Below are 10,098 nucleotides of genomic sequence, written 5' to 3'. Positions count from 1 at the left end.
GCCATACCCCTGCGGCAGGGAGGGCAGACCCAGTCCCTTGGCACCTGGGAGCGGATCTTTGCTCCACTGGGTCTCAAGTGCCAGTGGAAAATGGAACTTTCCCACGGCTGGAGCCAGGGAGGAACGGGGAGCACGTGCCAGGTAATGGTGCTGAGGCCAGGGGCAGTTTTATCTCTGCCAAGAGGAGAAAAGCACTGGCGAGCTGGAGCCTGGGATACGGACAGGGCTGCAGCAACAAGGCACAAGGATGGTCCGGGGCAGGAGAACGTGCACCATGAGGGACCATGGGGATGAGCAAGAGGTACCGAGCACCACTCACAGGTCTGAGACACACCAGGCACCCCCTTACCCAGGACAGCCCTGCATGGCTTGGCTCCCCATCCCAATGAGGACCAGCCCCAGGAGCCAGGGGCTTCTCCAGGCCATCACATCCTCAGTTCATCTCCCAGGGATTTGCACCGGCAGGGGCAGGACAGCAGGTGCAGCGTGCATTGGCTGGCATCTCTCTGGGTGCTGGAGCTGCTGCAAACTGCTCAGGGCAGCAGGGACCTATTGATGGGCAGAGCAGTTTCTGACTGTGCAGCAGGGAAGAAAAGCAAAAAGTACAAAATGTACAGGCTGGGGCCCTGAGATGCAGCTGTTCCTGCTGGCATTTGGGATAATTGCTCTGCTGGGACAGTAGCCCTTCTCTAAGGGGGGTAGCTGGGCATGCAGCCCAGCCTCCAAGGGCGTGAGAAGGGCATGGAGCTGGGCAGGAGCAGAGAGAGAAACTACAAATAGACCTGGGTGCCTGGATCCCTCCCAAACCTCATGGCTGGGGACACAGAGGATGAGGTCCTGCATCCCCCAGGGCAGTGCGGGGGCCAGACGAGGGCCAAGCACACCCCCTCCCGGTGACAGCCCCCATCACCAGGCTCTGGCAGCAGGGACCCCTTGTGCCGTCTCACCCTGGCGCCTGTGATCAACGCCGGTGACACAAGCATGGACTACATGGTGTGGCACCTGGGTTTGCCAATCTGAAGTGTGGAGGGCTGAGTTGAGGTGGGTCGGCAGGAGCTGTCCCGGTGGGGGACTGCAGAGCTTGCTCCAGTGGCTTCCAGTTGGACACCAGCTTCACACAGTGGTTTCCAGGTGCGATCAGAGCCCTGGAGGCACATTCACAGATCTGTGCAAACCCAGCTCTAGTGGGAACAGAGCTTGAAGAGAAGGGAAGATGGTCACCTATGTCACTCAGCGTGCCGTCTACAGACCTGGTCACAAACGCAGGTCCTGTGGCTCCTGGGTGACCGCTGCAGTGGTGCCAGCCTCCACGGTTAAGGGTGCCAAAGCGGACACAGTCCAGACACACAGGCAAGGGCCAGGCATGGGCCAGACCCATCAGGGCCCCAGGAACAGGGTGGCCAGGCCAGGGCAACAGCTCGAGGTCAGCCCTGCAGCTCCCCACTCCCAGCAGACCCATTGCATGCCTTGGAGCTCCCCGCCACCCCGGCAGTGGTCCTGCAGGAAGCAGGCCCAGGGCCAGCGCTGCCCGGCCACAGCCGGGATGTTCCCCGGGGGCAGGTGAGCTGCCCTGGCTCTGCACAGGGTGGCACTGAGCAGGGACAAGGATTCCCTCTTTCCTTTGAAAGCCCTTAGGGGCTCGCATCCAAGCAAAGCAATGATTGCCCCCTCCTCACCCTCTCTGGGACTCGTGGCTAAGTACCACTTGAAAGAGGCCGTGGAGGGGCCTTGGCTCGGGTCCCCCTCCCAGCTCCCCTCCTGGCAGGGAAGGCCAGACAGTTCAGACCACTTGCCCTTGCAGGGTGCAAGGGGTCCCAGCTCACCCCACAGCCCGGCTGTGCCAAGGGGTAAAAGGTGCCTCTGGCCAGCGTAGAGCCCCAGGTTCGTCCGAGTGGGTGCTGCCACCCTTGGGAGCCCCAGGTTCGCCTGAGCGGGTGCTGCCACCCTTGGGAGCCCCAGGCTCGCCTGAGTGGGTGTTGTCACCCTTGGCACAGGGCAGAGGGACGTGCGCTGCAGCACAAGGTCCCCGCTGGCTGCCCTGGCAGAGCACCATGGCCACCACTGCCCACAGCCACGGGGGCCAGCTCCAAGTGAGGGGACTCAAAAAGAAGAGGTTCTGAACTACACCAGCACCAGAGGAATAGGAGCCCCCAGCACAGCTTCTGGAGGAGCAGCCAGATGAAGGGGTGCGGGTGGCTTTGTGACCCCGTCTCACAGCGGTGAGATGAGATTGGGGGGTTCTCAGCCCCAGAGCACAGGGAAACCCAGAGGGGACAGGAAAGGGCACAGGAACATGGCCTGGAACAGAGCCGCTCCCAGCCCCCAAGCTCCCCGTACTCAGGCTGTGACTGTGCAGCCTCGGCTCACCCCACACCCCATGGGACAGGAGAGCCAGGAACTTCACATCTTGCAGCAGTAGATAGGCAGATTTAGACAGAGACAGAAGGGTAAATTAAATAGTTCACCCCACTTTATTATCCCTACCGCTAGGTGACCCTCCTCACAAAGAGGCTGCTTTTAGTTAAATCTCAGGCAAAACAGGCACTGGCCACCAGAGTCATGTGGCAGCATGAAAGAGATGGCAGGCACCAGTGCCCAGGGGACACCAAACAGCCTGCTCCGGCAGGTAGGGGACATGACTAGCCATGGCCTTCCTCCTCCTCCTCCCTGTCCCTCTCCCCAGCACTCTGCTGATCCCCACTGGGGCACCAGGGCAGAGCAGGGGTTCGTGCCTTGCCATGAGCTTCAGCTCAAGATCAACCTCAAAGAGAGGAGCTGGATGGGACAGACAGCACCGGACAGACAAAACCAGGAGTGAGAAAGAAACTGGTCTGCATGGTGCCCAGCCCACAGCAAGGTAGGTCCAGCACCCTCTGTCCAGCTCAGTGCGCTGTGCCGCAGCATTGTGCCAGGAGTCAGAGCACGAAACAACCGTGGAGAAAAGAGGTCCTGGTCTTGGAGCTACGGAGGGCCAGGCCTGTGCTACACAGGGATTCACAAGGATCTCCTATGGAAGTACCATAAACACCAAGTACCAAGCCACCATGGAAGCCATTGTTCAGCTCAAGCATCATCACTGTGCAGGGTGGGAAGGAGGAGGTATCCTGAGATGCATCAGCCTAATGGGATCCATGCTTAGACCACCCCCCACCACCACCACCAAGACACCCAGAGAGGGGTGCACTTCACACTTGGACTGTCACTCCAAGGAGCCAGCACACACCTCCAGCACAGGCAAAGCTGCCACTTCTCTATGTGGAGATGTGCAAAGGGAAGAGCCCATCAGCCTCCGCTCCATCACCTATGCTCAGTTAAACACAAAACCTTGTCCTAAAGCCCCTCCCTGAAGCCAGGCTCATGCCGTAGGACGTCACCTCTCCTTTTAAAGTCATCATGGACAATCCCAAGTCTGGCAGTCATAAGGAAGCACGTGCCAGGCCAAGCCAAAGGAAGGGATGCAGAGGTGTCTGCATCAATCTGCAAACAGCCTGAAACAGCAGCTCGGAGGTATGGGCTACCTCGTTTGGGTCTACGGCTCATTAACCACAGGAGCCTGCAGACATGTAAACAGCGACTATGGCATCACTACTGCAGACTGGATTACACCAGGAGGAGCACCAGCTCGGGCCTGGGTCTGGCCCAGTACATTGTCACTGGCAGGCAGAACTCAGGCACGCCCCATCGGATTTTCAATCTTGTCTTCCGACAGCAGGCCAAGACGGGGACAGGCCACCCTGCAATGGCCAGGCTTGCCTGTAGATGCCAGCTGGAGTGTTGGAGATGCATCATGTATTTCTGAGAGCAGCCAAAGTTCAGCCTAAGTCAGGCCAAGGGCACGGCAGCTGCCCCCATGCAGGCAGCGTGGGCAGTGGCTATGTCCCCCAGCATTTGGGGATCACAGGGCTGGGGGTACAGTCCCTGCCATCCGTTCAGAGACAGAAAAGGAGCAGCTTGAGAGCAGCATGGCTGGAAAGCCCAGCAGCAGAGCAGTGCGGGGATGCTCCCCAGGTAGGGTCGGGGAAACGCCTTCCCAGCTTCCTCCTGCAGAGGTGCCACCAGCAGCTCCAGACCTCGAGGTACAACACCTGGAGCAATGGGTGCAATGGGTTTTGGGCAAGAGTCCCATGACACCCCTGGGGAAGCTTGAGGACAGGGGGCGAGGAGATGGGTGCTAGATGAAGGTGGAGTCCAGCTGGCTTGTTTCATGGTTATTGCGGGCGCGAGCCTCAAAGAGCTGCTTGATCAGGGCAGATTTCTCTTGCTCCAACTGGGTGATGCGTTCGCTCTTGTCTGTCACCTCCTGCAGGACAGAAGAGGAAAATGCTACTCAGAGGAGGAGGAAAATGCTGCTCAGAGAACGCTGGCATTTGCTGTGCAGTGGGGGCTGGGATGTGAACCCCAGCAGAAGGCCTGGTCCTGGCAGGGGCAGCACAGGTGCCCCTTCCCCAGCAGCCCTGCTCGCAGACACCAGCCGCAGCGTCCGCACCCTCTCGCGACCTGCGTTTGTCACAGTCTTCTCCCTCGGGTGGGGATGCCCCATCCCTGCCCAGGGACCCTCACCCAGCAAACAGCTGAACACAGCTGCATGGTGGCAGTTCTCCCAGTACAGCCTGCAGATCCTTCTCTGGGGTGACCAAGGTTGGCCAAGCTGAAGGAACACTTTCCACTGCCTCGTATTCCTTTCCCAGCCCCATCCTAAGGTGACCTCCTCCCCCTGTACCCCCGCTCACCTTGGTGAGAAGCCGGTTTTGCTCCTTCAGCATGTTGATGGCTTGCTGGGAGCCTGCTGAGGCTGGGGACACCACAGGGACCAGCCTGCTCAGAGCTGGGGGGGGGTTTGCTGGCTGCAGAGAAGATGAAGGGAAGGGATAAGACATGGATGGACATTCCTGATGGCCCTCCCCAGCCTTTCTCCAAGGCCAGAAGCTGTTTCTGTGGCACATGGGGAACTGAGAGAAGCGCAGCACAGGGTTATGAGCCCAGAACAGGGTCTCCAGCAGGGCAGGCAGAGGTGAGCAGCTTTCCTGTCAGTGTGCCTGGCTCCTGCCAGGACACAGGACAGCCAGCTCTGAGAGGGCTGACTCAGCACCTCAGCAGGATGGTTTCCTTATTCACTTGACAATGGCTACACCTTTTTGGGCATCTCCTTTATTCCCCAGATGCCTTGAGCGCCCTCCAGCCCAGCTCGGGACCAGCTGTGCTGCCCTCTTGGTTATCGCCCATCTTGCCCACGGAGCCAAGTTGCCTCCCCAGAGCTCAGGGAAACTCTGGTAGCGCCGATGTTGGCCCAGGCACCAGTGTGAGGGGAAAGGATGGGTCCCAAGCTCATGCAAACAACCAGATGCTGCTAATCTGTGGCTCTCACCTTGCCAGTGGTGGAAAGGAGGTCACCCAGACAGCGGTTCACCTCCTGCAGCTTAGGGACCAGGCGCCCCAGGTGGCTCTGGCTGCCCTCAGGGAGGAATTCCTGGGGGACAGGGAGGAAGAAGAGGCTGGGGGTTACTGTGGGGCCAGCTCCAGGTCCAGCCAAGTCCCAGCCCAGTTCTCCAAACCCACAGAGCAGCCCCAGACCCTCCCAAGCAGACAGGCACCCCAAGAACAAGCCCCAGACTCACAGCACTGGTTTTGTTCTTCCCCAGGAGCCTCTGGCGTTCCTGCATGAACTGGATGTGCTGGTGGTACCACTCCCGGGCGCGCTCCACCAGCTCCAGACCTTGCAGCAGGAAATCCTTCTCCTGTTCCAGCTCCTTCATGTGCTTCAGCTGCAGGACAGAGCGCACAGAGATGTCACCTCCTCCCCACCAAGGCCTTGTCAAGCTCTGGGAGCTGGTTTTCACAAGGTGCAGAGGGATATGGATACGGGCAGGGGTCTCAGCCCCTCTCCCCATGAAAAGCCATTGGAGTAGCGGGATGATGGCTGCTGCCAGATGCTGCTTTGGGGGAAGAGTGCTCCAGTTTGGGAGAAAAACCAAAGCAGGGGAAGGACAGTCAGGCCACCTGCACCCTCCTGCTCCCCACTGCAGAAGCAGGTTTCTCTGTTTTGTATTTATCCAGGGATGCAGCAAGAGTGGGGCCTGCAGCCGCTCCCCAAATCCCCCCAGGGCTGTGAGCGCCAGCCAGCAGCACAAACACACAAGGCTTTTGGCAAGCGGCAAGCAGCCGAGCTAAATGTACAGACTGGAAGCCGGGGAAAACCTGCAGCCCTGTTTTCCCATCACTCTGCTCTGCTCCCCCCTCAGCTTTACCCCCCAGGCACCTCCAAGCCAAGCCAAGCACAGCATGCCTTTCTGCTGAGTAGCTCTGTGAATCTTTCGGGTTCAAGCACCAGCATCACCTGGAGAGGGACTTGGGGACCTGGGGGTCCCCAGGGATGTGCCTGGAAGGGTGCTATGAGGGTGCCAGGGCTCCTGCCCCCAGATCAGCCCCGGGACAGGCAGAGCAGGACACTGCGCTGGGTCACGGCACAACCAAGGCTGCTGTGGGGCAGGCGGCTCAGCCCCTCCATTGACAGCAGGGCCAGAGCAGCCGTCTGTGACCCAGGGGACACAGTGTTCCCTGCTCCACTGCCACCAGCCATCACAGAGGTGGCAAGAGAAGAGGGGACATCCCTGGGGAATGGAGCAGTGGGCACAGCAACCCTTCCGTCAGCCATCATCCAGTGAGCCCAGGGCTCCCGCTGCCCTTCTCCCAAGCCATACCAGCCTGCTCCCCCGGCTCCAGCCCCCCTGCCTCCACGCCAGGGACACAGGGATTTGCTGGCCATGCTGTCTCTGCCTGCCCTGCCACAACACAGCCCAGCCTCCACCGCCCAGGGCAGGCTGGACTCCAAGAGCCTCCTCCAGGCACCAGTGGGACTTTGATCACCCAGAAGCTGCTGGATGCTCAGGGACCTCTCCTGCTACTTTGGAGAGCATCTGGAGGGGGACATTTCAGCTCAGAAGTGACCCCGAGCAGGTCCCTGCTCACAGGGAAAAGTGAGACCATACTGAGACATTCTTCAGGCCACCAGCGCCTCCCCGTCCCCACTGCCAGCCCCAAAGCCTCCCAACCGCCCCACACCACCCACCACATAGAGCCAGGGCTGCTCTCGCTCCTGCTGCTCCTGGAAATGCTCTTTGCAACACAGCAGCACCGCCCCCCACACCTGGACAGACAGACGGACCAAAGGGGACATACCCACAGGAAGAAGTGCAGAGCCTTGGTGCTACACAGGCTGTTGCTGAGGGGCATGAAGAAGGTGCTGTACGTGGCAAGGATGCCAACCCAGCTGGGGCTGCAGCCCGCGGCCGCCTGGCCTGCCCTGGTCCCACCAGGCTTGCGGGCCAGCACGGTGACCGGAGGAAGAGGCCGCATCCCACAGAGCAGTGGGACATCACCAGCTCTGCTGGGTGCGGGGAGAGATGGCATCTCAGCAAGAATGGGAGGCTCAGGGGGCAGAGGCGGCTTCTGGGGCAGGAGGAAGACAGAGCGCTGGCTTGGGTGGAGCGAACCGGGGAGAAGGGGAGGGGACAGTGCTGTACCCCAGACTGCAGCCTGCCTCTCACTGAAGGTCTCATCCCAGCTACCCCGTGGCCACGGGGAAATCAGGCCGATCAATGATGGACTGGCTGAAAAGCACCAGCTGAGCGGACACCAGCCGTGGTGGTGCAAAGGGGCCAGGGGCTGCAGCGCAGCCCCACACCTCTGCTTCGCTGCTCAGGATGAGCCCATCCTAGTGCACCCCGGGATGCAGGAGAGATACCAGTCCTGCCAACCCCCTCTGGGCTTCAGGCAAATCAGCCTCATCACAGCTGGGTGCCTTATCTCTTCGGGGGCCCCACATCCTCCAGCATCAACAGGGAGGTGACAGGACTGCCCTGCACAGGATTCGGTCTTTGCTGGATTCAAACTGGCTCCGACTGTCTCTGTGCGCTCAGAAGTGGAAATAGGACCCACAGGCTCCTGCCAGGGAAGGCTCCTCACCCATGGGACAGGGACAGATACCTCTTCTCCGGGGAGGAGCACACTAGAGGCAGTGCAGCACTCAGGTACATGGGGAGAGGGGATGAAGGCACAGGAGGCAAGGGCAACACAGCCCAGAGCAAGAGCTAGGAACAAACCCCCGCTCTCAGTGAGATGCTGGCCCCCGGCCCCTCCTCGCCAGCACCAGGCAGGACCCTGAGCAGCGATGAGCTGCACACGGAGGGAAGAGCCTTGCCAGGGAAGGAACGACCTTCCCCTCTCTGAAGCAGCAACTCCCAGCCACCAAAACCCTAAGGGCCAGAGACCCCCACCCCCAGATGCACACATCCACATTTATTTCTCCTTGCCAGCAACCTCTCAGCAGAGACCCCTTCAGCCCAAGAGCACCCCAACCCCTTGCATGGCTGCAAGCCCAGCAGGCCACACATGCACAATCCCCCTCCCCAGGCTGGGCATCGGGGCGTGTTACATCCCCGGCAGCAGCTCAGACGCTGACGAGAGCAGCTCTGGCCGATCACTCATCCTGCAGGCTAGGTCCTGGCTCTCTTCCAAGGAAAATTTAGCTTGAGCTTGTGGGCAACATGCCCGGGCAGCTCCTCCACCCCACGTGGGAGCAGTGCAGATCCCTTCATCCAGGCAATCTGGTCCAAGCCTCTTCACTCAGGGATGGAGAGAGGGGAGCAGAACCCTCCATCCTGCTCAGCTAAATTCAGTGCCGATTTCTCTGGATTACTGGCAAAAAGTCTCTTGGGAGCCAGGAGGACCAGCGTGCTTGAGCCCTGACCCACAGAGAACACCTGGCAGGGCACAGAGCCTGGCACCACTGCTTGCTAGCACAGGGTACCTGACCTTCACTGGAGAGCTTGAACTGCCCGGACACCGCCTGCTCCTGCACCTACAGGTTTGCCCTTCTGCGCCCTGGTTTTTGCCCATGGGGAAGGTACCTGTGCAGCCAAATGCTGGCTCCACGTGCTGACCCCACTCTGGGGGAGGGCACAGGAACATGTGCCTCCTCCACGCCTGGCACGATTCGGGACAGACTGCACCTTGGAAGCAATGGCAGGACCTCCACGTACATCAACAGAGCTTTGTATCCAAAATACTGGGATCTGCCTGACACCCTGCAGCTCACACAGGGGGGAGCCACAGCCCAAAGAGAGCTGGTATCAGTGGTGCGGGACCCCTGCAATCCACCTTCCCCCAGGGACCATGGGCCCCTTCGCTGGAGCCCATGACAGGGCTAGCCCCTTACCATGCTGAAGTCCACGCCATTGGTGATGGTGTGCCGCCGGTGTTCTGCACGTCCCCTCTGATGCCTCCGTGTGTCCCCTGCCCCTGGATAGCTGCCATCTCCCTGGGACTGCCCAGCAGCCTTAGTGTCACCACCTGTAACAGAGGAACGCACGAGTCCACCAGCCACTTGCAACAAGAACATCCCCACAGCCACGTCTGTGGGACCATCTGCAAGGTGGTCTTGCAAATGGACGGGGCGGGGAGCAGAACAAAGCACTGGCCCAAGTGCCTGCTCATGTCTTTGTATGGGCAGGGCAGGCTTCAGCAACAGCTTCCTTGGCTGCGCCAGGCTGGCAACAGGCCTCGGTGGTCACCTTCTGCAAAAAGCAGGCAGCTTGCAGGCCCTGCTGTTTCAGTCCCAACACAGGCAATGAAACCATTAGTGATATTGCCCACCCTCGTCCTGTCCTCATGGGACCCCTGCCTCCTGCTCAGGTGGTACAGGCTCTGTCAGGAACCAGACTCCTCCTGCTTGGTGATGGCCGTGGCCATGCAGATGTCCCCCCCAGGACCCCGTGCCTGTGACCTAACCAGAGAGTAAATCAGGCTGTAGGTTTTTCCAAAATTTTATTAAGATCCCCAAATCCCATCTTACCAAAGGCTGATGTACTACAAACACATGACACTGGTGCAAATCCATGCATAACCTATTTTTGCCGATTAAGTTCACACTGACAGGTTTTAGGCTGAATCAGACACCTCCTGCCTGTGCTGCCTGTACGCCCAAGCAGATATTGGCTGAGCACCTGCAGCAAAGTCAGTACAAGCCCCGTGCCGCCTGCCCTGGCAAGCTCACCAGAAACTCAGCCCTGCGAGCATGGCCAAGCTCAGGTCCCCGCTTCT

At 59.9% G+C, this 10,098-nt stretch overlaps 1 protein-coding gene across 1 annotated transcript; it reads right to left on the bottom strand.

Moving 5' to 3' along the window:
• Positions 1 to 4,171: 4,171 nt before the first annotated feature.
• SAPCD2 (suppressor APC domain containing 2) lies at positions 4,172 to 9,747 on the bottom strand. Its single transcript, XM_035891863.1, has 6 exons — positions 9,714 to 9,747; positions 9,215 to 9,348; positions 5,616 to 5,762; positions 5,366 to 5,467; positions 4,731 to 4,844; positions 4,172 to 4,300 (listed from the first exon to the last, which is right to left on the bottom strand). Exons 1-6 carry the CDS (start codon positions 9,745 to 9,747, stop codon positions 4,172 to 4,174), a joined length of 660 nt encoding a protein of 219 aa, XP_035747756.1.
• Between the last annotated feature and the right edge of the window lie 351 nt (positions 9,748 to 10,098).

Source organism: Egretta garzetta, unplaced genomic scaffold (genome assembly GCF_000687185.1).
Source record: "Egretta garzetta isolate BGI_Z169 unplaced genomic scaffold, ASM68718v1 scaffold143, whole genome shotgun sequence".
Taxonomy (NCBI): domain Eukaryota; kingdom Metazoa; phylum Chordata; class Aves; order Pelecaniformes; family Ardeidae; genus Egretta; species Egretta garzetta.
This window is presented reverse-complemented; position numbering and strand designations above follow the sequence as displayed.

What these genes read in the sequence shown, in the direction of transcription:
- SAPCD2 (XM_035891863.1), bottom strand. Translation starts at nt 9,747, where the DNA reads ATGGCCACGGCCATCACCAAGCAGGAGGAGTCTG. An exon ending in CACCAAGCAGGAGGAGTCTG is followed by an intron (nt 9,349 to 9,713) that starts GTTCCTGACAGA and finishes CCTCTGTTACAG; the next exon opens with GTGGTGACACTAAGGCTGCT. An exon ending in AAAACCGGCTTCTCACCAAG is followed by an intron (nt 4,301 to 4,730) that starts GTGAGCGGGGGT and finishes TCTGTCCTGCAG; the next exon opens with GAGGTGACAGACAAGAGCGA.